Source organism: Eublepharis macularius, chromosome 13 (genome assembly GCF_028583425.1).
Source record: "Eublepharis macularius isolate TG4126 chromosome 13, MPM_Emac_v1.0, whole genome shotgun sequence".
Lineage (NCBI taxonomy): Eukaryota > Metazoa > Chordata > Lepidosauria > Squamata > Eublepharidae > Eublepharis > Eublepharis macularius.
In genome coordinates this window covers 68571273-68598626 of record NC_072802.1, presented here as the reverse complement: position 1 = coordinate 68598626, position 27354 = coordinate 68571273, and the positions used below count along the sequence as shown (strand labels likewise).

Sequence of the window (27354 nt, the reverse complement as noted above, 5' to 3'; positions counted from 1 at the left end):
TCCTGAGGCCTGCATGGCTATTTGGTGTTTTTGCACTGGTAACAGCCAATCATAACTCTTGCCTTATAATCCAATCACCGTGCTGTAAATAGTTACTTTGTATATAGTTCATGCAAACAAAGTATTCTAACTACTTGCTTTGTATCGGTTGTTACTAAAAAGGGTTGTGGTTTTCTTAAGTATAAATTGGTTCCTGTTCAGCCTGGTTTTGTCTGTTTCCAGTCTTCAATAAAGTTGTTTTTATGAGCTGTTAATCACAATACTTAATAATATGTATTCAATGTTTTCCATCACGGCATGGACGTAAATAACATCATCTAGTAGGGTTGCCAACTCCAGGCTGGGACATAGCTGGAGATTTTGGGGGTGAAGCATAGGACGACAGGGTTTGGAGCAGCCGGAGATCAGCACGTCACAACACCACAGGGTCTACCCTCCAAAGCAGCTGCCTTCTCCAAGGGAACTGATCTGTGTTATATTTCTTATAACCTGAGTTGATCATGGTGCCAGTTTTATACTTTTTATGTTTTTTAGATATGTATATAATTTTAATTGTATAATGTATGAGATTAGCCGCCCTGAGCACGTTGGTGGGGAGGGCGAGGTATAAACGTGATTAAATGATTAAATAAAATAAACTGCCATCCCAGGAGATATGCAGGCGCCACCTGGAGGCTAGCAAACCTATCACCTAATAAATAACAGCACATTAAACCTCTGACAAATGCGCAGGGCATTTTTTTCTCTCTCCAGGCAGTTGGCACCTATAATCATGACACCATGCCAGTACATAAAGGCAGCAGCTCTCATGGTACCAGGCAGAGAAAGCCTTTTCCTGCTCATAGAGCCAGAGGAGTTAGCAGCGGTAGTCTGTACTTGCAAAATAGCAAAAAGTCCAGCAGCACCTTTAAGACTAACCAACTTTATTGTAGCATAAGCTTTCGAGAGCCACAGCTCTCTTCGTTAGATGCTTTTCCTACTTATTCACATTTTTTACCTCACTGGAGTCCATGGAGACTATCCAGCGCATGCGCACTGAAGACGCTCCAAAAGACTTGCCCAGCTGCCAAAAGCCCAACTGTCGCCCGCGCGCTTAACCGATGCGCGGATTGATCTTCTAGGCCACCGTCCTCCTCGATATTTCCCCCCCCGCCTCCTTTTATCTCGCGCCCAATGGGCGCGCGCCTCGCAGCTCGACCGCTCCTCTCCCTTCACCAGCAGTTTTCCCTCGTCGGCCGCCATTGCGCTGAGTTTGGTCTGTACGTGGCAACGAGCCTGGTCCTGGCCAATGAGAGCGAGCCCCGTGCCCCGGAAGGGGCGTGGCGTGGGCCGGAAGCCGCCCGTCCGCTGAAGTCTATTCGCCCGCCTGTCCCCCGCTCGCGCGGCTCGCTCGCCCTCCTGCGCCGCGCTCTCCCTCCCCTCCCTCCGCCTCCCCGCGCGGCTCTTCTCGCTCCTCCCGCCCTTCCCTCCTGGCCGCCATGTCGCCGCTGCGGGCAGTGCTGGCGCTGCTGGCCGCGCTCTGGGCCCCGGCGGCCGGCTACTTCGTCAGCATCGACGCGCACGCGGAGGAGTGCTTCCTCGAGCGCGTCCCCTCGGGCACCAAGATGGGCCTCATCTTCGAGGTGGCCGAGGGGGGCTTCCTCGACATCGACGTGGAGGCGAGTCTAGGGGGAGAGGGAAGCGGGGACGGGGGTTTGAGGGGGCATGTGTGGAAGAGAGAGGGCTTCGGAGCGGCTCTGCGGCCTGCGCTCCGTTTCCGCCGGGGCTCAGCCTCGCTGGCATCCCTTCTCGACTTGTGTCGAGAGTGCTCCTGGCGCAGGGCAGAGGGCTTTTTTCTTGTTGTTAAGGACCGGCAGGGAATTCTCCCCACACAAAGGGATGGTTCAAGCTTGTGGGGGCGAGTGAGGTTGCCAGCCTCCAGGGGTGCCTGGAGATCTACTGGAATTACAACTGATCACCAGGGTACAGAGAGCAGTTCCCCTGGAGGAGCTGGCTGCCTGGGAGGGTGGTATCTAAGGCATTATACCCTGCTGAGGTCCCCAGGCTCCATCCCCAAAATCCTCAGGAATTTTCCCACCTGGAGCTGGCAACCCTAGATGGAGGGTGTGGTGCTGATCTATGAGAGGAAAGGAAGGGACTGTTATTCTGTAGGAATAGAAAAAAGCAAGAGACCTGTAGCACCTATAAGACTAACAAAATTTGTGATAGGGTATGAGTCACAGCTCACTTCTTCAGATATGGAAAAGAACAAGAATCCAGCACCTATAAGATTAACAACATTTGTGGTAGGGTATGAGCTTTTGCAAGTCACCACTCACTTTTTCTCATACCAATAGGAATAGAGGGAGAGAAAGTGCAGGAGAAGGGGCTGTGACTGAGAAGGTCTCCGTGTCTCCTCTTTATCTTGCAGGATTGGAGTCCAGTGGCATCTCGGAGAACAAGAAGATTTCCCAGGTGTAAGCTTTTGAGAGTCAGAACTTCTTTCTTGTAATGCAACTTCAGATACATTTTCACAGTGTACACCCTGAAAATCTTGTTGTTCTCTTAAGGTGTCACTGGACTCCAATCCTGTTGTTCTGTTGCAGACTACCCACCTAAAACTATTGTTTTGGATCTGGATTCTGTGGGTCACCTTGAACAAGCTATATTCTCAGTGCACTGCTAGTCTCTATATACAATACAATGTCTATGATTTAAGTGTCGTTGGGGTTTGGCCTTCAACACCTGTTTTCAACATGGGAAAAGCCGGTTGATTTGTTTAAGTATATTTTATCACATACATTTTCCAAGGTGTTCAGGATGGTGTAAACTTTAACAGCAGCTGTGTGAATTAGGTTAGGCTTAGGGAAGGTGATAGGCTCAAAGTCACCCAGTCACCTTTGTGGCAGAGTGAGCACTTGAGCTTGGGGCTCCCAGGGACTAACCTCTGCATCACGCTAGATCTCAGTGGAAAGTCTTGAGCCAAGTGTAAAGTGAATTTTTCTCTGTTAACCATAGAGGGTTCCTTACATACATGCAATAGAGACATCTAGATCAGATGCTTCCCATTTTGGGGTCTGGTGCCCCCCTTGGAAATCACGTAGTGGCTGGAGGAGAGGGGGGAACCACAGTAGGAGATGGAGAAAGAGCATCTTGACCTTTAGACTTCTAAATTTCTTTCCAGCAAAAAAGCTCAAGGCAATGGCTGGAGAAGAGATAAGACAGTGGGAAAGATAGTGGTGAATTCAATTGTGCCAATGATAATAACTTCATGGCAACCAACAAGATGTTATGGATGGGGGGAGAAGGAAGATTTTCACTTGAAAGCAGCTGGCAAGGAGGGAGAATGGACAGCAGAGGGCAAAAAAGGTTGGGCTGCCACTTGGAAGGCAGGGCCCTGATATCTGCATGAATAGTGTGGAAGAAAGAGATGTGGCTTGGCCGAGTAGAAGAGGGTTCGTTTGGGAAGGTCTTTGGTAATCTGATGTGCTTTTCCTGTTGTTAGAAAAGGCTCTTGAAACTTTATGAATACCAGTTTGCCTTTTTTGTTTTAGGAGCAGCTTAGCCTTATATGACATTAACACTGAAAAGAATGTAGAATAAAAGGTCAGGCATGTTTTGTGATGATTGGCTTAGGTGCCCAGAGGATCCACAAGTATTCTTGGAGTCTCTTCTCCCCCCACCCGCAAGCTGTTTTTGGCTTGGGCCGTTGGGCAGGCTCGAAGAAGACAGGAGGGGCTGAGTTGTGAAAGCAGGGAAGTAAGGTTATGAAACAGCTGCGAGTGAAAAGAGATTACCTTCCGCCAGGTGGCAATTTACCATGCTGCCATGTTGTGATAACCTGGCTAGTGTTTACCTGCACATGTTATGGTAGATTTGCCTCTTAATAAAAGAGTCTCTGTTCACTCTTGTGTGTAATCATAGGAAGACAAGAGGTGCAGGTTGTTCAGGGTAGGTGTTGGTGGTAGGGCTTGGGATAGAACGTTAATTTTTGTTAGAAGAGGCCAGGTGTTTGGCTTTAGGTGGCTGTAGTTTCCTAACATATTAATATCTTTCTTGTTGGGAACACTTGAATTCTTTTTACCATTGGGTTTATTTGTCAGCATTTGTTTCAAAAATGTCTTCTGCAGTAGATCCAGAGGAGTTAGCCGTGTTAGTCTGTAGTAGCAAAATCAAAAAGAGTCCAGTAGCACCTTTAAGACTAACCAATTTTATTGTAGCATAAGCTTTCGAGAATCACAGTTCTCTTCGTCAGATGCATGGAGGGCAAAAAGAAACTGGTCAGATATAGAGGAGGAGCGGGGAGGGCGGAGTAGATGCAAACAGCTCCTTCTGAAACCTTCTGCAATAGGTTTCTGCTGTTAATAACACTGAAACAGCTGCATTTTTCTGAACAAGGCTCGAGATAGTCCCCTCAGATCAAGTTTCACAACGCAATCTGTGCTCATATTGTAGAAAGAGTCATGGGGAGGCTCTCCGACCGTTGGTTGCGTTGCTTTGGAAGCCTTCTCAAGATGGTCATGCTTTAACTCAGGCATGTAGATAATTGTTCATGTGTGTGGAGGGGATGGCAGCTGCCTTCACATTGTATTAATTTTTTAAAAAATTGTACCAGATTTATAGCAAGTTGGCTGTCCTAAATACTTTTTCACATTCTGTAAAACATTTGATTCCAAGCTTGCAGAAATGTGTGTACGTGGTCCTGGTGTGAAGCAAAATAAGGCGGTAGGATCCTGAAGTGGCACAATGGAGTAGGTTGTTGGGGGTATAGGAATTGCCAGTCCCGGTGCTTGCTTATACTTAAAAGCAAACACCGATGAAAGTAGAAAATCATCTCAGCAGGAAATGGGTTAATTTGATTTTTTGCTCTCTGATGTGCTACTTTTTTACTTACAGAAAATGTTTTTACTTAGAAGTACATTCCTGAATGGTACTTTCCACCTTCCAGTCCGAAGTGGTTTATTCCTTTCTACCGTTTGTGTAGATCAGTTCTGTTGTTTCTGCATCAAAGACTATTAAGGCATGGAGTGTGTTGCAATGTTCGGGTCACAGGGGGCCCAAGGCAATACTTTCCCCCCTTCTGCTGCAGGACTCTGGAGGCAGCATGTGGTGACTGAATGTGCTTAAGGCCCTTCACTTCAATGCTACTGGTTCTGAGACAGCTGCAGGCAGGATTTAGAGCAACTGCAATTAGACAACAGATTGGTTGGAAATAGAATTCTGAAGATTGCTTGCTGAGGCCGTTCCAAATGCTTGTTTTGATCTCTGAGATGGCTTGGTTGGTATTCATTTTTGGTGCAGTTGTGTGCTGCCAATTAATCTGTTGAACTCAACATGATAGGATTTCTTTGTACCCAGATATGTTTCCTGCACATTTTTCTGCCTTCCTGTATACAACTTGTTCTTTTGGCTCCCTTTTGCAAATAAGGGCCTAACAAGCAGAGCTGTATACCTGGCACCTCGGTGTTAAACATGCTTATTTGAGAGTATTAGCCTCTAGGATTAAGCACACAAGAGCGGCCGTACTGGAGCAGGCTAGCGGCCCATTTAGTCTGACATCCTGCTTCACGTAACGGTCAACCAGATATCCCTGAAAGGCTTACAAGGAGGACATGGAAGCCAAAGCTTCTCCTGCTTTTCCCTTCATGGCTGATCCTCAAAAAAATACTGCACCTGAATAAGGAGGTTCTGTTTAGTCCGCATGTCTAACAGGCATTGATGGATGTGTCCTTCATGACTTTGTCTGGTCCCTTTTTAAAGTCAACTAAACTAGTGACCATATCCCAAGAGAGTGAATTCCACAAGTCACTTGCTCTTTGCAGAGAAATACTTCTTGTGGTCTGTCCTGAATTGGTTATGCAGGAGTTCTGGTATTATGGAGAGAGAAAGAGAAGTTTCCCCTATCCATTTTCTTTACCTTCTGTATAATCTTATGAACCTTTATTAAGTTCCACTTTGATTGCCTTTTCTCTTAAAAGAGGAGGGGGGAAACACATGACAGAGGTTCATTTTTAAAAATCCAGTTTCACCCCAAATCTTACAGCATCAGTTGTACACTCCTGGGAGGGGGGGAAGCAGTCAGTGAGGAGTTGCTACAACTTTGGAAGAGAAGGTTCAAGAATTTCTGTTAATTAGTTTTCTTGGAAGGTCACTGTGTCAGCAGAGTAAGACTGGAAAGCCAAGGCTACAAACCACCCCCCCTTTGAAAAAAAAGTGCCCTGGCAACTTTACTTACCACAATAACTGTTCCTTTTGAGTCTCACTCTTGTCTTTGCATTGGCAAGTCTGGGGCAAGGTGGGTGCTCCTCAGTGCCTGAACTTCCCTGGGTTTCCAATGCCAATTCCTTTCCTACATAATCAAATTCTAGGGGTGAAAAGCTAGTGCAAGTTGGACAGGGATCTGAGCAACTGAAGTCCCGCCTCTTCCCTTGGCTCATTGCATTGCTTCGGGTGAGTCATGTCGCAGGCACTGGGGCTGTGAAAAGAGAATAATAGAGATTTCTTTCACTGAAGTTGTGTGGGAAGCTTTGGAGACTGTCGAGCGCTGTGGGAAAGGGGCAGCCCCGTGATGTAGAAGGTGAGAGTGACAGCTCCCTTTTTCTTTCAGATAACAGGTCCTGATAACAAGGGAATCTACAAAGGAGACCGAGAGTCCAGTGGGAAATACACCTTTGCTGCTCACATGGACGGGACGTACAAGTTTTGCTTCAGCAACAGGATGTCCACCATGACTCCAAAGATAGTAATGTTCACTATCGACATTGGTGAAGCTCCAAAAGGACAAGATATGGAGACAGAAGGTGAGGCCGTGCATCTTAATTGGCTCTTTTTTGTGTATCTGACACAGAGCAAGGCAGTACAAATTGATGGAGAAGTTATGTTTCCTTTCAGATATGGCTCTGGCCTTCAGTTATCCTTTCTGCATCTGCAGTATGTGAAATACTAGACTAACAAAACCCTAAATTCCAGAGAAAGGTATTCCTTTCAGTGGCTATAATTTTGTGCAAGCTTCTCGGAGTTGGCTGTAGAATTTTTCAAATCCCTGTAAGTTGGCTTCTGAACGTTGATGGATCTGTCTTTTAAACCAGGTAGCTGGATGCTTTCTTCTGAAAGTGTGGGTTTCCCCCATACCTGTTTCTATAGCTGTGCCTGGCATTCCCCACATGCCTCCCATCTGTCTTTGCATGTTTTCCAGCAAGCCCTGAACTTGGGAAGGTTCACCTGCTTGCAACTTATTGAATTTGCCAGCCCCTTTTGTCAGCCTGTTTCATGGCTTCTTCTTGCATCTTGGAGCATAGGTCCCCTTTGCTGCTCTGCTGTTAATGATGATGCACTTGATAATAACTGCACTTCTATACCGCTCTTCTAGACAGATTAGTGACCCACCCAGAGCAGTGAACAAGTTAGTGTTATTATTATCCCCACAATATAGCTGGAGAGCTGGGGCTGAGAGGAGTGTCTTACCCAAGACCACCTACTGAGCTCAGAGCAGTAGTGGGATTCAAACCAGTAGCGTGCTGATTTGCAGCCGAACCACTTAACTACTGTGCTACAGTAGCGCTCTTTTGTTGCAAGCTCCTGATCTGGAAAAAGCACCTTTCATTGTAACAGTTGTGGGTCGTAGAGATGATATTGGGGGACAGGACATCCCAGTCTTCACTGCAGCAATCCATTTGCCCACCCGCCATCTTCTGTAGCCGAGGGCTCCTGTTTTGCTCCACAGCAGATCGCAGTGTGGGAGACGCCTCTCTCAGTCAACGTCTTGGTTCCTAGGCACCTTTTCCTGCAATTTACAGCTAAGCTTGTTTTCTGCCTGCCGCTCTGGCAAAGGAAATGCCCCTGGCAGCTCCCAAGTGGAAAGATTGCCCCTGCTTGAGAGACGCCTTTTGCTTGTTGCCCTGTATTCCTTGTTGATCTCTTGTGCTTTTCTCTAGGTGGTGGAGATACCTGGGATGGTATGTGCAATGCTCTACAGGAGCTTGTTGGTCATGATTTTGCTTGTGTGTGTGTGTGTGTGTGTTTTACTAACTTAATTTAATTAGCATGGCAGTATCCTACCAGACGCAAATACCTGAGCGAGAACAGCTCCTTTCAGCTTCAAGTTCCTAAAATGTCAGCAACCAGAACTGCTTGGGTGGAATTTTAAGGGTTTTGAATTTTTCCTGGCTCACATTGTGTATCACACTGATCTGAAAATATCTCTTGTCTTTTTCATAAATGGTTTTCCATTTAGCATTGGGGAGTCTATGTGAAAAGTGCAGGTCCAAAGGCCTCTTAATGGGGAGGGAACAAGTTGCATGTCCCTAATCCATCTAGTCAGTACATTTTTAGCTTTCCCTTCTTCCCTGGAGGCTAGGCCAGCTTGTAGGGTCCCCCCTTCCTCTGTTATCCTCACAGCAACCCTGTGAGGTAGGTTATGCTGAGAGTGAGTGACTGGACAAAGTCATCCAGTAAACTTCTGTGGCAGAGTGGAGACTCAAACTTGGGTCTCCCAGATCCTACTCTCAGCTCTACACCCCACTGGCTCTCCTGGGTCCTGCTTGTGGTTGCTCCGGTTGGAAGCTAGCTGCTGGCTGCCTTAAGGAGGTGTGGCTTTTTGTCAGGAGAAATGCAAGAACCTCCCATACCCTCAACCTTTTCTGGAGTCTTCATCAACAGAAGAAAAAATTCTAGGCACATGCCCTTGGAGATACACATGGCCTGATACTGGCTGGCAATTGAAATTCAGATTCCTAAGCTGCTCTTTTCCCCTCTGCCTTCCTTGCTATCCCTTTGTGATTTAGCTATAGGCTGAATATCCATCAACCAAACTCTGGCGTTCTGAAATCACTGTTTGGAAATCACGCTTTTAAGATGGGCATTTGACTGTGCGCGCGCATATTTGAAGTGTATGTAAGGCTTTTCTTACTAATGTGCACTTGTATTCGGTTACTCAAACCATTATGCTGATGGCCTTGATGCAAGGATGAAGGCTTTCTTATTTAGCGTTGGTTCTTAACTTACATTTGATACAAGTTTCTTCCTCTAAAAAGAACTTTGCTTTGGTGTGCTAACTGAACATGTGGATGGTGAAGCAATTTGTGCCTGTGTTTTCCTGAGGGTGGGTACCTCAGGTGGTGGGTGTGCATTTTCATTCCCTAACATGATTCAGCTTGAATAGGATATTACACAAAGGAATCGAAGCGGATATTTCTAATCTCCATTGTCGGCTTGCTTATTGAAACCTCAGCAGCTCTCTCGTTTTGAATCTTGGCATTAAGTTTGCATTTTTTTTTTGAAAGACTGTTTTGGTAGCCTTGGATAAAAAGTCTGCGCTTGTGTTCCTTTGTCAGAGCTTCATGTGGATTTTCTTGTTTGTGTTGGTCAAGGAATTGATTACCTTAATATTCAGATGATTGGTTTGCTTCTTAAAATCAACACACCAAACGAGGAAGAACAAAATTAGATCAGAGGACTCCAGGGTCAGGGAAAGAGAGCATGTTACACATGTTTAAATTAATATGTTGCCTGCTGCTTTAGAAATGTTGGTTACATACATTTTAAAATGCATAACTGCTGCATAAATCAGTTAATCCAGCCAACTTCTTAGGGAAAAGGGTATCATGGACATTTTTATTTGAGACCCCGAACATTAGGGCAGGGGTCCCCAATGTAGTTGAGCCTGGGAGCACTTTTAGAACTTGGAGAACAATTAGTGGGCATTTATAGCATATTGGCTGCCACAGGGGGTGAGAACGGTCACAGAGTGATTGACATGGGAGCTCATTCCAATAACAAAAAACTAGGAGGTTCCCCCCGCCCAAAGTAGGGAGGATACAGGCAGATGTTTCTAAATGGGTGCTTCCTGTAGACACAAAGATGGTGCCACCTGGGCCCTCTTCCAAAGCACCTCCTGCAGGGTATGCAAATGGGTACAGATACCCAAGCAAGGAAGTTCTTGTCTACATGAAAACCTTTTTCACTCACTCACTCGCTCACTCACTCACTCACTCCACTCTCTCTCTCTCTCTCTCTCTCTCTCTCTCTCTCTCTCTCTCAGACAGACAGACAGACAGACAGACAGACAGTGAGTTGTATCTCTTTGTAGAACACATGCTTTGCAAGCATAACATATTAGATTCAATCCCTGGAATCTCCAGGGGAAAGAATCTCTTGTGGCAACTCTTGGGTCAGACCCAGGGAAGCTGCCACCAGTCACAGTGGAAGGAGCATAGTTCAGTGGCAGGGCACGTACTTGCATGCCAAGCATCTTCAGGCTCAATCCTTGGTGTTTTAAGAAAGGATACTGAGTGATCTGTACTAGGAAAGATTTCACCAGAGAGCTGCTGTCAAAGTTATACTTGACAAGATGGATTGACTTGGTCTATAGAGCTTGATGTTTTCGTGTACGTTCAGATTTGCGCAGAGCTGTAGTTGACTTTTTTGTTTGCCCTACGTAATAATAATAATAATAATAACAATAACCTTGTGCTTATATACCGCTCTTCTGGACAGATTAGTGCTACACTGATGATGTCTTCTGATCAAATCTGCAGCTCATCAGAATAAACTAGAAGAGATGATTAACGAATTAGCCGTGGCCATGACAGCCGTCAAGCATGAACAGGAGTACATGGAAGTTCGTGAAAGGATACACAGAGCAAGTAGGTGGCTTGGTTTAGTGCCTTCTGTTCAGATGCTGCTTGCAAATGCTCAGCAGATTTTAGCAAAGAAGAGAGGGAAAGCCCCTTCAGTTTGAGGGTTTAATGTACTCCCTCCTTCCCCAGAACTGACAGTTACCCACTTAATGTTGGGATATACATAGCTTAGAATAGCTCCCTTCCCATGCAGTGCCTGCTCTCTCTTGTCTTGCCCCATGTTATTGGCAAGGAAAGAACTTATTGCCGCTCAAACAGTAGCATTTACCAGCTTGGGACAGTAGTCCTCTGACTGTGTTTACTTGCACTAAAAAAAAACCCTTTGGAATTCTGCACCACTGATAGCTCTATTCTGCAACCTGCAGAAATTATCTAAATCTACATAGTCTTATTCATAATTGTCTGAATCTACATAGTCTGTTTTTCCTCATCATTGGGAGAAGTGGTGCAGGACCCCAGAGTCCTGTTCACCCCCAAGTGTAAGCCATCCTTCTGGTATCTTAAGACATCAGCATATTTTGGAGCATAGCTTCATGGTTTTATAGCCTAGAAACTTGATGTTTGCAAAATAATAATAAAAAAATGGGAAGCTGAACTCTGTGGCTAGTGACCTGTACTGAACTTCTGTGGCACCGTAGATGGTGCACGGCCCCAGCAGTGCACCGCTGCACTGCCTCTGTTCCTTGTCCCCTCTGGCAGCAGCTTTTCTCCCCTAAGCAGTGCAGTGGAGGCATCTCTGCCCATTCGTGCATCCCAGGGTTGAGGGGGGCCCAGGCTTTTCTCTTTCCTCTGACTGGGAAGGGTTGGGTGCTGTTGATTGGTCCTTCCCTCTGTTGCAAGTACTGGGGAGAGGGCAGGCAGAATAGTCAAGATGAGTTCTTGCTCTCGAGTTAAGCAGGCTGTCAGAGTGTGTTTAGAACTTGGGCTTCACAGCTGATAGTTGCCTGCCTTGTTCCTTAGGGCTCATCTTGGTATCTTTTGATGGGAGGGTAATTTCAGTCCAGAAGACAGCATTTATTGGAGACTCCTTGCCTGCCCCCATAACTGATTGGTTCCCAATGCAAACAATCCGTCTTAAAATCTAAAACAACAACAACAGTAAAACATGATGTATGCAACGGGCTGGATCTGTGGGGCCTTCCTCCTGTGTGAGGTGTACTCATCCACTGGAAGAAGGAAGGTCTACCCTGAGACTTAACAGAGCTGGGCCAGTGAAAACAACGCTTCAACTGAAATCCATAAAAACAGCCTCAACCCTCCCATGAAACTTTTATTAAAGGGCAACATTGAAACAGCAATATAATTGCAGTGAAACAGTTTAAAACAGGTGTTTAGAAGATCAGAAATAAATAGCTATCGTGCACATTAAAACAGTGACAAGCATAGACTTAAAAAAGAAAAGCTTGCTAGCATATTATTACTGCGTGTACTAAGTGATTTCTTCCCCCTCCCTATTTTCCTCCAACAGTTAACGACAACACAAACAGCCGAGTGGTGCTTTGGTCATTCTTCGAAGCCCTCGTATTAGTTGCCATGACACTGGGACAGATCTACTACCTGAAGAGGTTTTTTGAAGTCCGGAGAGTTGTTTAATCAAACATTTGATTTTTTTTTTCCTCCTCTCCCTCTCCAGTGATCCCAGATTCTCCATTCACTGTCTACCAAACAACTTGGTCGCAAAACTCGCTTAGTTTTATCCCTGCTTTCTGAACTATAAAAGTTTCTTCTTAGTTTAAATTTTTTTATATAGATAGATAGATATTCTCCTGGGCGATATGCGCTGAGAGCCTTTCACTGGAATTGGCAGTCGTGTTTCTCACTGAGCCAGAGTGAGTGCCGCCAAATTGCATTAGTTTTTAAAAGCCGCACTGTGGGTTGTCTTTAAGCTCTTCCTTGATTCTTTTTATTTTTGTAATGAAATGCCGTTTTTGTCTAGGGGCAATGGTAGGTCCCGGAAGAGTTGCTTTCTAAACCTGTGGTAGACTCTTGACTCCATTTAAGGATTTCCTCTGTACGTGACGTGGGGCTGCCAAGAAAGCAAAGCAAAGAAAACCACGCTTCAGTGTACAGGATCCAGCCGATGGCTTTTTGTTTGGGACATACGGAGTAGGTTTTTGTAAAACCTCCAGCCCTCTTACTGTAACTACACTGTTTTGTTCACCACACTTCTTTTTCATTAGAGATGAAGATGCAGCACTGCTCCCATCAGTTCACTGGTACGGTCTTGAGTGGGCAAATTGGTGAAGAGGCAGCCTTTTGTGGGAAGTTGATGGAAGCATAATCTTCCCCCCATCCTTGTCATTCACAGCTCCAAAGTTCCTCCTGTTTTTAGCGCTACTGTAGAGCATAGGGTTCAGGAGCCCAATTCCTGATGCCAAAGGGTTAACAATTTGGGTAGGGAGGAGGGAAAAGGAGTTATGATTATGCTACGCAGCCCATAAGTTAAAGGGTAACATCCTGTTGCTGCCTGGTTATAGGATTGCAAACCTCTTTCCTGGTAGAGGCCCCTGTGCCTTTTATGTGGCTGGGAAAAACACAATGGGGCTGCAGTTCTTCCCTGATGAGTCATCTTCCCAAGAGCCTTTTGTGTGTTGAATAGCCGCACAACAGAGAGATGATCAGCAGGTGCAGTTTTTCCCTTGAAGGTAACTTCAAGATCTTATTTTCCCACCAGTTGAATTTCTCCCTGTTGTGGGACTATCAAAAAGTACAGGAGCCTCCTTCAAGAGAAGGGTTGGCAAACCCGATTAGGCTATCTTGAAATACCGGTATATTTTGTGCTTTCTCTCTTTTCAGACACATGCTGGCTTTAGGTTTTGTACAAACTATTTTTCTTGCTTCTTTTGATGATGGGTTTAAAAATCACAGCATCTGTTGACAGGAGCGGGTGCTGATCCCAAGATTATATTGTGGCTAATGTATATTGGACTGATGTATATTGGTTGTAATTTGGGGTGGGGTGGGATTCTTTTCAAGATTTCGGCGAAGGGACATTCTATTGGTTACGCCTAAAGAGTTTTGTACCAAATTTAATTTAATTAAAATTTGTTACAAGTTTTCACGGTTCAAGTAATCTTTTTCAGCCTTAAGACAATTTTAACAGCAGTTCTTCAAATTGGAAGGGAGGGGGAGTTCTCCCCACCCTTACCATGACTGTTGTATGCCAACTCTGTGTGTTGAGACACTTTGAAATTAAGCCAGAAGATGTACATTTAAAAGTGTTTGCAAGTTGAAATATGGCCAGATTCGATAAATAAATACCTTCTTTAAAAAGAATGAAATCCATCAGAGCCTGGTGCTTGTCTTGAATTTTTAAACAGGAGTCTCTACATTCTTGCACTTCCTTCTCTCAACCATTTTATTAAAGGAACTGAGTTTCAGGAGTCAGACTCTCTAGATTTTGTTGAATAATTTTTAAAAAGCTTTATGTACTTCATCCGTTTCCTAATCAGTTGATATTTCATCCTTGAAAAGTATACGAAGTTGGATCCAAATTGCACAGGATGTTGGGAGTTCTGTGACTTGCACTCCGGAGGTCGTGTGGACCTAAAAGCTCCTGTGATGGGCCCAATACTGACTGGAGCTCTAATGCACGTGTTAACTCTTAGCCCCTGTTCATTTCCCTGATTGGTGACGCATCTCCCCCCTCCCTTTAAACTCAGTGTCTTTTCCGCTTACTGTTGCTTAAGGGGGAAGAAAGTATTCTGGTTGGGAAATCCCTTCTCCCTAACAGTAAAGAGTCCAGTAGCACCTTTAAGACCAACCAACTTTATTGTAGCATAAGCTTTCGAGAACCACAACTCTTTTCGTCAAATGCATCATCAACTTTCGAGAACCGCAGCTCTCTTCGTCAGATGCGTCGTCAGATTGGTTGCCTTGGACAGTTAAGCATTCTCTTCCCCTGAATGTCCTCTTCTGTGATACTTGGACCAGGGAGACTGTATGTAGTTTTAATGTCTACTGCATATTCCCCCTCCCATATGAACATCCATTCTTAAAGGGAATCAAGATGCACAGACCTTCCCTTGTGCAGCAGACTCCATGGAGAGGGAGTGACCAAGCAGAGTATATTCCCATCCCCAGGTGTGCAAAGGGGGGAGGTGGCGTCATTAACTGGGCCATGCTTTTGCTGCAAGGTGGATGTCCATGGATTTGGGGGATCAAGGAAATCCTTGAGTGTCTCCAATTTTAATCCAGGAATGAACTTTGCTCTAGCTGGGTGCCAAATCTGAGGAAAACTAGCTACCTGCTGAATTAAAGGAGCTTGTAAATCACACTTTAGGGGATCGTGGAGGACTCCGTGTGGCAAAATGGGCCCTGCCTGTGTGTTGTTGCATCAAATCCCAAGACCCTGCTGAGGAAATGTCTGCAGTTTTATTCCATCCTCCCCCAACACAGGATTTCTTAACACAGGATTTCTTTTCACTGTCACCACCAGGTACTAATTCTAGAGATGTTTGCCTCGTTCCATTTAACAAATAGTTATTAATAGACCTATAATTTCTACATTTTTTGTAACTAAGAGTTTTTAGGAAATGAATCAGTTAATAGGTTTTTAATCTGGTGGGCTGAGTAAGAAGCATGCCTTTCTAACCAGATACCCCGCACAGTTGCTGTAAATAATAATGCCCACAGCACGTTGATAAATCCTGAGAGCAACACGTTTGCGGGAATGCAGCAGTGAGAGCCAGCATGGTGTAGTGGTTAGAGTCAGACCAGGATGAGGGAGATTCTGGCCCAAATTCCCACTCTGCCATGGAAGTGTGCTTGGTTACCTTGGCCCAGTAACTCACAGCCTAACCTAAGTGGTGGTGTGAGGAGAAAATGGAGGTGGGGGGGGAGAACAAAAGAATTGAAAGTTGCCTCTGTGAGAGGAATTCAGATTTCTCTAATAGTATAACAGCAAGATATGAGTCCATTTGCACCATACAGACCAATATTTTTAGAGTAAGATTTCAAGAGTTGGAACTCCTTCAGACATGGCCAGTACGATGATGGAGTAAGAATTTTGTATTGGGACCTGGGAGAAATGCCTGCTCAGTCATGAAGTTGACTCCAGGATTTTGAGCCAGGCATCCGGGAAGAAAATTGACTCACCTGAAATGTGCTGCCGGAGGAGAGTTTTGCAGATACCATGGAAAGCCAAAAAGACAAAAAATGGGTTCTAAATCAAATCAAGCCTGCTGAATTCTTCCTAGAAGCTAAAATGACAAAACTGAGGCTATTGTACTTTGGTCACATCATCGCATCATGAAAAGACAAGACTCTCTGGAAAAGTCAATAATGCTAGGAAAAGTGGAAGGCACTAGAAAAGAGGAAACCTTAAAGTGAGATGGCTGGACTCAATAAAGAAAGCCACGTCCTCCAGTTTGCAAGATGTGAGCAAGGCTGTTCATGAGAGGAGGTTCTGGAGATCTTTCATTCATAGGGGTTGCCATAGGTCAGAGGCCGTACACATATATCTAGCTTAGGGTTGTCATGAGGATGTGTGGTAGACACTTGTGTGCTCCACTGAGCTTTTGGAGGAAGGGTGGAATAAAAATGAATAGAAATTAGCGCAGAGAAGGATGCGGGTTGGGGAGGGCTGTCTTGTGCCATCAGAGCCCTAAACAGGCGTTCTGGTACGGAACCAATGTTTCATAGCTTTCGTTTCCTGGCCGGTCGCTTGAAGGGACGGACTAATACCATGTGGGGGACTTGGGAGTGGGTGGACCCAATCCCTCTCCGCATGCGAGGCGCCTGGGCAAGATGGAGCCGGTGGCCGAGGACTCGTGGGAGTCCCTGCCGGTCCAGTTGAGCCCGGGCGTCCTGCGAGCCTTGCAGGAGCTGCGCTTTTCCCAGATGACGCCGGTACAGGTAGGACTCGTAGCGTTGCCACCTCCATGTGGGGAAATTCCTGGGGATTTGGGGTGGTGGGGAGACTTGGAGAGGGAAGGAACCTCAATAGTTCATGATGCCATGGAGTGGAGTCCACCCTCCAAAGCAGCCATTTTCTCCAGGGGAACTCATCTCTATGGCCTGGCATTCCGGGAGGTCTCCACCTACCACCTGGAGGCTGGCAATCATGGGTGGAAGGTGAGAGGGAAGCAAATCTGGGGCACTTTCAGAGAGGAAACTTCTCCAGCCTTTCCCGTAGATGCCTTCCCCTTTTAAGAGAAATTCCAGCCCGTATTCCAAGTACTGGCCTTAAAAGTTCAGAGGATACGATAACAGGATTGGAGTCCAGTGGCACCTTAGAGACCAACAAGATTTTCAGGGTATGAGGTCTGGAGAGTCAAAGTTCCTTTCTTCATATACAGGGAGGAGTGGAGATCCCTGAGCCTTTATATCCCAGTCTATACGCCTCCTTGTATCTGATGGAGTGTTGACTCTGGAAAGCTTATACCCTTGGGGGGAAAATTCTTGTTGGTCTTGAAGGTGCCACTGGACTCAAATCCCAGCAAAGCATCAAGAGTGCTGTAGTACTGAGAGTTCCTGACAATTCAATGCTTTTAGAGAAGATCTATAGCAGCATCCCTTGGACATTTTCTGCCTTTCTTGAAGTGTTCTCCCTATATTGCCTTCTTTAGAATGGTGCAGTGCACCAATGTGGTGTAGTGGTTAAAGTGCTGGTCTAAAATCTTAAGACACCCAGGATCGAATCTCTTCTTTGGCATGGAAGTGCACTGGGTGACCTTGGGCCAGTCACACACACTCATCCTAACCTACCTCACAGGGTTGCTATTGGGATAAAAAAGGGAGGAGAAAATTATGTAAGGCACCTTGGGTCCCCAGTGGGGAGAAGAGCGGGGTATAAATAAAGTAAATAAAATAAATAAATGTATCTCTCTTTTAGTCTGCAACGATTCCTTTGTTTATGACAAATAAGGATGTTGCTGCTGAAGCAGTGAGTATTTTGTTATTCATTGTATTCATTCATTTACTCTCTTCATATAGAACTAAAGAAACTTTTTTCTAGTGCCTCCTTTTCCTTTCCCCCCCAGGTAACCGGCAGTGGGAAAACGTTAGCTTTTGTTATTCCTATTATAGAAATTCTTCTCCGACGGGAAGAAAAGCTCAAGAAAATGCAGGTAAAAAGTTGTTTTTCTTTATTACTGTTTTTTCTTTACTGTTTGCAGGAGCTAGAATGTGGCTTGAAGTAATTGGTTAGACAAATACTAATGGTTTTACTTACAATATTCATATGCAATTTTTTTTGGTTGACTTTTCTGGAGTACCACCATCTTCAGCAGTCTGCATTGTTGCTACTGAATGGACTTAATGTAACATTTTGGCATTTAGCTAGTATCTTTCAAATATGGAGAGTCATTTTGGTGTAATGGTTAAGAGCGCAGGACTCTAATCTGGAGAGCTGGGTTTGATTCCCCACTCCTGCGCTTGAAGCCAGATGGGTGACCTTGGGTCAGTCACAGCTTCTTTGAGCTCTCTCAGCCCCATCCACTTACAGGGTGTTTGTTGTTTTGAGGATAATAATAACATACTTTGTAAACTGCTCTGAGTGGGTGCTAAGTCATCCCGAAGGGCGGTATATGAATCGAATGTTGTTGTTGTTGTTGTTATAATATTCAGGGTTTCTTTACTTGCAGCTGAGGCGACGGTGGCCTTCTATGAGTTCTTGGGCAAGCTCAGAGTTTTGCCCTCTTTTCCATTCTCTACTATGCCAGTTTTTGTGTGTTCTACTAAAATATACAGGAAAATGCATTTGTTGAGTATGCATGTATCAGTGGCCTCAAATGAAAGCCCCCTTGAAAAGTTTCTCTCTTCTTCTGTATGCTTTGTCAGGTGGGTGCAATTATCATCACTCCCACGAGAGAACTCGCGATGCAGATAAATGAGGTGATCTCCCACTTCACAAAGTATTTTCCACAGTTTAGGTAGGTGCAGCCTGTTTGGTAAGACATTGAGTGTGACTATTTGTTGGGCTTCAAGGTCATGTGTGTCTTTTTCGTTTCAGCCAGTGCCTTTTAATTGGTGGGAAGAATCCCATGGAAGATATCGAAAAATTCAAAGAATGTGGGTAAGTTACTAATGATGAATTTGCTTTGAGGTCCGACAACTTCCAGCATGCTTTGGAATGCTGTGTACATCTTTTCCTCACTATTGTCAGTTTTTGCTAACCTTGCATGTTTATAGACTTTGGAAGGGTTGAGAAGACACGAGGTTTGGAATTGCCACTAAGAAGAGGCAGCAGAATTTGGGATTTGAGAGCAGGGAGGGAGGAGGGTGGTAGGGAAGTTTGCAGGAAGGAGTTGATAGAATGTTTCTGAGTTGATAGAGTGTTCTGTACTTTTAAAAAACAGCCCATCTTTTCCTCTTGTCATTGACCTCCCTTTCAAATTTGAGAAGATGAAAGTATTTGGGTTTTTTTTTTCTTAGCTTGGTCTGAAGTCAGGCTCTCCCACGAAACCGTCCTGAGATGTTTCTTTTTCTATACCCAAAAGCGGAAACATCGTTGTAGCCACGCCTGGGCGTTTGGTGGACATGTTCCGAAGGCAATCAGATGGACTGGATTTGGCCAGATCCGTGAAATCCCTTGATGTGCTGGTCTTAGATGAAGCAGATCGGCTTCTGGATATGGGCTTTGAAGCCAGGTATTTGTTTGGTGAGCAGGGCACACCTTCCATTGTTCAGACCTTGACTTGTCTGCAGTCTTTCCCATCTCTCTGTCCACAAAGGAACACAGACCGGCAGTGTCCTGTTTGGAACAAACAAACAAACAAGCACATCTCCAGAAGCTCCCTGGGAACAGAGACGAAATGCCATCTCATTCTGAAACTGTGTTTACTTGCAGTTTAAATACCATTCTGGACTTTTTGCCCAAGCAGAGACGGACTGGCCTCTTCTCAGCAACACAAACCCAAGAAGTGGAGAACCTGGTGAGGGCGGGCCTCCGGAACCCGGTCCGTATCTCGGTGAAGGAGAAGGGAGTGTTGGCAAGCAATGCCCAGAAGACCCCAACGAGGCTTCAGAACTATTACATGGTGAGGAGGGCTATGCTTCCCACACCTGTGTGTCGTGTCTTCCACAGTGATGCCTGGAACCATGAACACATGGCCTTACACTGTGGGTCAAACCGTTTGTCTTTCTAGCCTAGCCTAATCTCCTCTTAGCTGCAGCAGCTGTCCATAGTCTTAAGCAAAGGATGGTCTTTCCCATCACCTGCTGCTCTTAAAATTTTTCCATTGGAGATGCTAGAAACTGCAGAAGGTCCCAGGTTCATCTCATCCCTCCCCCCACTCTGTTTTACACAGGATCTTGATCTTGTTGGAGGATGAGAGATATGGGAGATTCAAGAGCCGTTTGATCTCTTACTCCTTTGGGTGTGTACATGGTGGTTTTTCTAGAACCATCCACGCAGTTGAGGTTCTACAGTGTGACAGCAGTCGAAGATAGTTCTCTGCTCTGAGGAGGTTTCATGGGTGAGGGGAGGGAGAGGCAAGGGGAGATCAAGAGAGAAACGCTAACAAGGCCTGAGGCTGCAGGTGTAGGGCTGAAGCCAGAAGCAGGTGGAGAGGCATTCTGAATGACAGCAATGTCCCTGGGGTGACAGCTGGAGCTTCAGGCTTCAGAGAAAAAGGGGTCCGGTTCAGTACCTCCCATGTCCTTTCTCCCCAAAGCTCCCACACCTTCAGCATCTCTGCTTGTCTATCCTTAAGTACCATCTCTGTCAAAGTAAGAGCACCATGCACACTTCTAGAAATGGCTGCCATGTGCAGAATCTCACAGGTAGCAGCATAGTGTTGAGCAATGGCAGTTTTAAAAACCTGTTTCATGTTCATTGTATCCCTGAAAAAGTTCCATAGCAGTTAGTCCTCTTATGTCAAGTGGGACTTTATTTGTTAACTGTTTCCGTCTTCAGCCCCCCAGCATGCTGCCAAAATGTTGCATGGGCAGCTTCCGTTGTTCACAAAGCCTGGCTCAATATGACCTGCAATGTTTCGTGCTCCTGTTTATGCCTCTGCTGTCTTTTCTTTTTCTCTTTTTGAAGATCTGCAAAGCAGATGAGAAATTTAACCAGCTCGTCCATTTCCTTCGTCTCCACAAGGCAGAAAAACACCTTGTCTTTTTCAGGTATTGCCTTTTACTGGTACAGGGGTTGGGTGTTGTGTGCAATCGACTAAGGCCCAGTTAATGCATTCCCTCTATAGCATAGTTAAATGCATGCGTAAGCCCTACTGAGCATGTTGGGTGGAGGCTAGATACAGTCCCTGGGCCAGATCTCTCCTAAAGTACAGAAGAGGTTAACCAACAGGATTAAGGAATTGGAGCATCTTTCCTATGAAGGAAAGCTGAAGAGCCTGGGACATCTCAGTTGAAAAAAAAGATGCTAGAGTCTTATCAAATATGTGTGGCGTGGAAAAAGTAGATTGGTGGATGGAAGTGTCTTTCAGCAGTCCTGGCCGCTGTTTCTTTAGACCTGCATATTAATGCACATATGTGTGTTTATGCTGTTGCTGCTGGTGGTCCTGTGGAATAGGTGAGGGGTGGGGGACAAATTCTGTCCCACCTCCAATATTTTATATCCCACATTGCATCTGTTGAGAATTAAGCCTCTCTCTATTATGTGCGCCCTGACTTGGATAGCTCAGGTGAGCCTGATCTCGTCAGATCCCAGAACCTAAGCAGGGTCGGCCTTGGTTAGTAATTGGATGGGAGACCTCCAAGGAAGACCAGGGTTGCAGAGGCAGGCAATGGCAAAAGCACCTCTGTTAGTCTCTTGCTATGAAAACCCCACCAGGGGTCACCATAAATCAGCTATGATTTGAGGGCTCTCTTCGCCACCTGTTATATGCAGGATCCTGACCCAATGACATTTTTATCTCTGAGCTTCAGACTGTCCCCCCCCCCCAAATAGCAGCCCCTGTGACTCTGATTCAGATCAGGGTTAGAGTGCAGGAGGGGAGGGTTCCCCCTAACTGCACAAATAACAGTAAAATCCTAAGCAGAGTTACTCCAGTCTAAGCCTATTGAAATAAGTGGGCTTAGACTGGGATATCTTTGCTTAGGATTTCACTGTAAGAGTTCCAGAAGGCTGCTTTAGCTGAGAAAGTTGTGTGTGTGTGTGGGGGGGGGGATTTTAAAAGTCACTCCCCCCAGAACTGTATCCTGGGGTCTTCCAGCAGCTGGTGACTTCATCCATCGAATACTGGCCTGTTGATTACATAACAACTGAGAATTGCTACGGGTAATATTTTGCAGTGTATCTTATGCTTACAGTACTTGTGCTTGCGTGGAGTATTATGGGAAGGCTTTGGAATCTTTGATTAAAAATGCGAAAATAATGTGCATCCATGGGAAAATGAAACACAAGCGGAACAGGATATTCACAGAATTCCGGATGCTCCCAAGGTGAGGAGGGGTTTTGTAAGGGCGAAATCAGCCAATAGTGGGAAATCATTGTGCCGTACTGGACTGTCTGTCTCCACCCCGCCCCCTAGTAATGCGAGACCCTGAAGGGCTGTGGTCTGTGGAGCGCTTTCTTTTTGTGTGGGAGCAATGAAGAGATGACTGTATGAACCCTTACTGCTTTTTGACCATCTGCACAACCAATCAGATGCCATGCTGGGGAAAAGCCCCACTTTTCCCCACCCACTTTCTAGAAACACTTGGTGGGCACCAGGAAAGGTGTTGGCAGGTACCATAGTGCCCACACATGCCATGTTGGGGATTCTTGTCTTGGTGAACTCCTTCAAATCCTCAGTAATTTGGTGGAGGAGATAGAAGGCAGCTGTGGTGTGATGGTGGGAGAAGATTTATGGCTGACCATTGATGTGGGAGGGATTCCCTTGGAGGTCATGAAGTTTGAAAAGCCATGTGTGTTATGTAACTGCCTCTATCCTTGCTTAAAATATGCAAATCCTGTTCTTTGATCAAAATTTTGTGAAATATTTAAACTTATGACAGTTCATGAAACATAGTGTAAAGAGTTACATTGCATCTGTCGGTCATCTTTAGAAAACTCCCTATGGTATGCAACTTGTTCCTCTTCTTCTGTACTACTATTTGTTTTTGTACCTGATATTTTGTACAAGGATTATTGCCGAAAATTTATTTGTAGATTAGCTTATGTATTTCATGTAAATAGTTGTTTTGATACCAATAATTTTTTTTAAAAAAAAATATGCAAATCCCACCTTTCCCCGTGGCTTAAGGCGGTTCCTTAATGTTACAATCTTTTCTGACTTTCCTAGTGGCATTCTGGTGTGTACCGATGTGATGGCCCGTGGCATAGACATTCCAGAAGTGAACTGGGTTTTGCAGTACGATCCTCCAAGCAATGCAAGGTACACTTAATTTCTTTTTAAGATTGGATTTAATAGTTCATTTCCTGAGAACTGTAAGAATTAAAATTGCAGAGAGATGAAGGCTTTCTAAATTGCCATGTTTTGGGCACGCTCAGTGCTCCAGAAAGTGGTTTTGCAGGTGGGAAGTCCAAGTCCCAGCATCTCCAGTATTAGGAAAAAGACTTTTCTCTCCTTGTTTACCTTGGAGAGCTGCTGCCATCACACAGCGTAGAGCTGGGTGCTGTATGCTCTGCATACAGCAGCTTAGTATACTCATCATCAGTAGCAGGCTCTGTTGCACGAAAACTTTTGCTCTTGCTAAGTTGTATTTTCCCCATATTTCAGCGCTTTTGTGCATCGCTGCGGCCGCACCGCACGCATTGGCCACATGGGCAGTGCACTTGTATTTTTGCTTCCCATGGAAGAAGCATACGTCAGTTTCCTGTCAATTAACCAAAAGGTGAGTCGAACATTTGCTATCAAAAGGTACATGGTTGAGTTACCATGTTCTGTCTGGAACACAACTCTTGTGCCGTGCAAAATATTTTTGCACATTAAAATGAATTCATGTGTAACATTTCAGGTTAGCTGCACAAAGATGAATGTTTTCCAGGGTTTCTTTTAAAAAAGTTGCACTTTTATCTCGTTTGATAGTGTCCCATGCAGGAAATGCAACTGCAGAGTAACGTGGGAGATGTTCTGCCTAAACTGAAATCTCTCAGTTTGGCTGACAGAGCTATGTACGAGAAAGGGATGAGGGCGTTTGTATCATGCGTGCAGGCCTATGCCAAACATGAATGCAGTCTCATCTTCCGGATCAAAGGTAATTTACACCTGCAGCCTGTATATTTGCGTGTGTGTTTTAAATGTATCCCCAAATAAGTGCCGAAGTTCAAGAGCAGCTGGAAGGTTGCGCTGCCTCCCTTCTGGCATGGGAAAGACTAGCCTAGCTTGTCTCCCTAGGCCAGAAGATTGACAGCTGCTGGCAGCGCCCTCCTTCCTTCACTGAAGCACCTCCACTGTATGTTAAGTGTCTGTTTAAAAACTCTGCTCTTTCCTGGAAGTGTTAAATTCGTTTCCCTCTCCTCCCCTTTTGTTGCATCTGTTCTAAGATTCTAAGGAAAGCCCTCTTACTTCAGTAGGCATCACTGCATCTTATTTACTTATACCCTGCTTTTGTCTCTAGTGGGGAACCCAAAGTGATGTACAATATCATTCTCTCCTCCTTTGCATTATCCTCAAAACAACCACCTTGTGAGGTAGGTTAGGCTTAGAGAGAATGACTGGCTGAAGATCTCCTGGCAAACATCCATGGTGGGCAGGAATTCAAACCTTTGTTTCAAGTCCAACACTCTAACCTCTGCCCCATGCTTATGGCAGCGAGCTCCGTACATCAGTTTCACATTTGGCGGAGATGTTCTTTTGTCCCTTATGAATGCTTATTATCAGGTGATCCTGAGTTTTGGTGTTACAGGAGGAATAATCTTCTTCCCTCTATACCATTCGTATTTTATAAGTGTTCCAACCCCTGCAGAATCGCATTTTCTGAATAAAATACGCTTTAGCCGTTTAATTTATTGAATATTTATATTCCATTTTCCTATTTAAAATAAATGCTCAAATGAAAGGGCTTTCCTGGAGCGCCCCCCCCCCCCCGCCAGTTCTTGGAGGCTGTCTCAAAATACAGGAATTCAGGAGATATCTTTACTGGAAGTGCTATTTGACAAGTTGAGAAACTTTCTGCAGTTTGCAACTGGCTTTTCTTAAGTTAATAAACTCTCCAACACTAAATGTTGAAAGTCTCACATTATTACTACAATGAGATTTATTTTCTGACTAATGATGCCACACAGCTCATCAGCACACACTTCCATATATGGTTGTTACTTAAGAGCTTTACAAGAAATCTGATTATATATCATTTGACTCCAGAGATGTCATGCACACTTTTTTGTGAGGAACTTTAAAATAACATTTTATTAGAAACCGATCTCTGACTGTGAATCAGATCTAGTAGACTGACGCTAGATATTTGATGTATGATTTATGCTATTTTTTTCTCTTTTTGAAGATCTGCAAAGCAGATGAGAAATTTACACTACCTTGTAAGATATGTTGTAATTCTGGGAGACCTTCTGGCCCCACCTGGACATCAGTAGTCCTGCTTTAGCCTTTTCCAGGGCTTTTTTTCAGGGGGAACGCGGTGGAACGGAGTTCCGGCACTTCTTGAAAATGGTCACATGGCTGGTGGCCCCGCCCCCTGATCTCCAGACAGAGGGGAGTTTAGATGGCCCTCCACGCTGCTGAGCGGTGTGGAGGTCAATCTGTACTCGCCTCTTTCTGGAGATCAGGGGGCGGGGCCACCAGCCATGTGACCATTTTCTCCGAGGGCAACCCACTGAGTTCCACCACATCTTTTCCTGGCAAAAAAGCCCTGGTCTTTTCCAACTCACTAAAGAGTCTAGATAGGGCAAAAAACTGGATCTAACAGTGTACAGTATGGTTGCCCTATCACGGTGGGGCCTGGATTTTGATGTCCATAGAACATTTCATAGACACTACCGAATCGCATCGATGCTTTTGCCCTGTTCCACTCTCTCATATTCCATTTGGACAGATCTAGACTTCGCCAGCCTGGCCCGAGGTTTTGCCTTGCTGAAGATGCCAAGGATGCCGGAGTTGAAAGGCAAGACTTTCCCGGACTTTGAGCCCGTTGATATCGACACGGACTCGATTGTGTTCAAAGACAAGAACCGAGAGAAGCAAAGGCAGAAGCTGCTCGCTGAGCCGAGGAAGGGGAGGCAGGAGCAGGAAGGGAGGAGGAAAGGACCCAGGAACCAGGCCTGGTCCAAGCAGAAAGCGAAAAAGGAAAAGAGGAGGAAACTGAGAGCCAAGCGGCAAAGAGAAGAGGTGAGCAGCCCGCCTCTTGGCTGGGCTTTGCATGGATCCCAGCAGGGTGTTGGGTCAGCTCTTTGGAGGCTGGTAGGGAGCACAGGCTGGGATTGGCTTTACTACTTTTGGGATTCTGCTCTTCTTTGAAAGAGCTCAGGGTGGCAAGTGCAGTCAGTACACACACAAACACCCGTCCTTCCAACAACCCTGTGATTTTAGCCTCCTTTATGATTGACTCAGACTTACTTTCATGGCTGAATGGAAGAAACATACACCCAGCCTTCACTCTTTAAAGTCTAGCATTTGAGTCCCAATACCAAAGCTGGCTTTTGAGGTGGATGTAGTCTGGGATTTTCACAGGTAGAAAAGCAGAGTGTCGCCCTCTTGTGTGCTCTGGAAATGCTTCTGTTTCAAAAGCCAGGTAGTGTTAAAAATTCCAATATGAGAAGAAATGATTTTATGCAGGTGGCACAAGCAAGCAGAAATCTTTTTAAAAAAAAGTTTTTATTTAATTATGCACATTAATAGGTACAATATTGAGAGAAAGTCATTAAACATTGATAACTAAGAAATCATAGAATCATGGAGTTGGAAGGGGCCATACAGACCATCTAGTCCAACCTCCTGCCCAGTGCAGGATCAGCCTATAGCATCTCTGACAAGTATTCAGCCTCTTCTTGAAAACTGTCAGAGAAGGGGAGCGTACCACCTCCCTAGGCAGCTGATTCCACTTTTGAACTACTTTGACAGTGAAAAATCTTCTGTTGAAAGCAGAAATCTTTGATGCTGGGCGGCTGCCTTCAGAACTGATTCAAGTCCTGTAGCGCCTTAAAGACTGAAGATTTCCAAGCTTCGAAGCTTTCAAGAGTCAACATTCCTGTCAGAGCTTTGACTCTCAAAAGTTGATACCCTGCAAATCTTGTTGGTCTTTAAGGTGCTACTGGACTCAGACCAACACAGCTACTCACCTGAAACTATCTTCAGAACTGAGGTTTGGAGTGGAAACCTTCCAAAAGGGGAAAGGACTAGGGCCCTTCGAGAAGCAAGCTCCATGTATGCAGTCTTCCTAAATTGTGTCACTTGCCCCGTACCTAAAATGGGGTTTTCTTTTTGGAGACGTGTGTACAGCCCACCTGGACACAGTGCAGTTGTCTGTCCTAGGTCCAGCAAAAGGCTAATGGAGTGGTGTGTGCGTGCAAAAGGGGTAGGCTGGACTGAAACCATGGGATTAAATGGGTGGCTGTATTGAAGTCTCCCCCCCCCCCTTTCCTGCAGGGCTCTGATGTGGAAGACAAGGACATGGAGGAGCTCTTGAACGACACCCGCCTCCTGAAGAGGCTCAAGAAGGGCAAAATTAGTGAGGAAGAGTTCGAGAAGAAACTGCTGCAGAGTGAGAAGGCGGCTCAGGCTGACTCAGAGTCTGAAGGATGATGAAAGTCTGTGATAGAGCCCCTAAGACACCCTGAAGCCCCTCACTTTGACGGGAGGTCCTTATGGCCCACCCTGGATTTCTGGTTCCCCCCCCCCCCCGTTGCCCAGCTCATGCACAATGAAGACGACAT

At 45.3% G+C, this 27354-nt stretch overlaps 2 protein-coding genes across 3 annotated transcripts; both read left to right on the top strand.

Annotated features, from left to right (window-relative positions):
• Nucleotides 1-1335: 1335 nt before the first annotated feature.
• Nucleotides 1336-13901, top strand: TMED2 (transmembrane p24 trafficking protein 2). Of its 2 annotated transcripts, XM_054996511.1 has the most exons (5): nucleotides 1336-1658; nucleotides 6587-6779; nucleotides 7914-7934; nucleotides 10515-10622; nucleotides 12085-13901. In XM_054996511.1, the coding sequence occupies exons 1-5, from the start codon at nucleotides 1479-1481 to the stop codon at nucleotides 12207-12209; spliced, it is 627 nt and encodes a 208-aa protein (XP_054852486.1). In that variant the 5' UTR covers nucleotides 1336-1478; the 3' UTR covers nucleotides 12210-13901. The 2 variants fall into 2 exon arrangements, with proteins under 2 accessions (XP_054852486.1, XP_054852484.1); XM_054996509.1 differs by lacking the exon at nucleotides 7914-7934 and having other exon boundaries at nucleotides 1391-1658.
• A 2460-nt stretch (nucleotides 13902-16361) lies between these two features.
• On the top strand, nucleotides 16362-27294 carry DDX55 (DEAD-box helicase 55). Its single transcript, XM_054996814.1, has 14 exons — nucleotides 16362-16472; nucleotides 17452-17502; nucleotides 17600-17686; nucleotides 18399-18490; nucleotides 18571-18633; nucleotides 19058-19207; nucleotides 19408-19597; nucleotides 20605-20687; nucleotides 21834-21965; nucleotides 22808-22900; nucleotides 23246-23360; nucleotides 23555-23723; nucleotides 25518-25810; nucleotides 27068-27294. The coding sequence occupies exons 1-14, from the start codon at nucleotides 16365-16367 to the stop codon at nucleotides 27221-27223; spliced, it is 1782 nt and encodes a 593-aa protein (XP_054852789.1). The 5' UTR covers nucleotides 16362-16364; the 3' UTR covers nucleotides 27224-27294.
• Nucleotides 27295-27354: the final 60 nt, after the last annotated feature.

Excerpts from the sequence above, each read along its gene's own strand:
- TMED2 (XM_054996511.1), top strand. The coding sequence starts at position 1,479 with ATGTCGCCGCTGCGGGCAGTGCTGGCGCTGCTGGCCGCGCTCTGGGCC. Across the intron at positions 6,780-7,913 it reads ACAAGATATGGAGACAGAAG|GTGGTGGAGATACCTGGGAT; the intron begins GTGAGGCCGTGC and ends GCTTTTCTCTAG. Across the intron at positions 10,623-12,084 it reads TGAAAGGATACACAGAGCAA|TTAACGACAACACAAACAGC; the intron begins GTAGGTGGCTTG and ends TTCCTCCAACAG.
- DDX55 (XM_054996814.1), top strand. The coding sequence starts at position 16,365 with ATGGAGCCGGTGGCCGAGGACTCGTGGGAGTCCCTGCCGGTCCAGTTG. Across the intron at positions 19,208-19,407 it reads GATATGGGCTTTGAAGCCAG|TTTAAATACCATTCTGGACT; the intron begins GTATTTGTTTGG and ends GTTTACTTGCAG. Across the intron at positions 19,598-20,604 it reads GGCTTCAGAACTATTACATG|ATCTGCAAAGCAGATGAGAA; the intron begins GTGAGGAGGGCT and ends CTCTTTTTGAAG.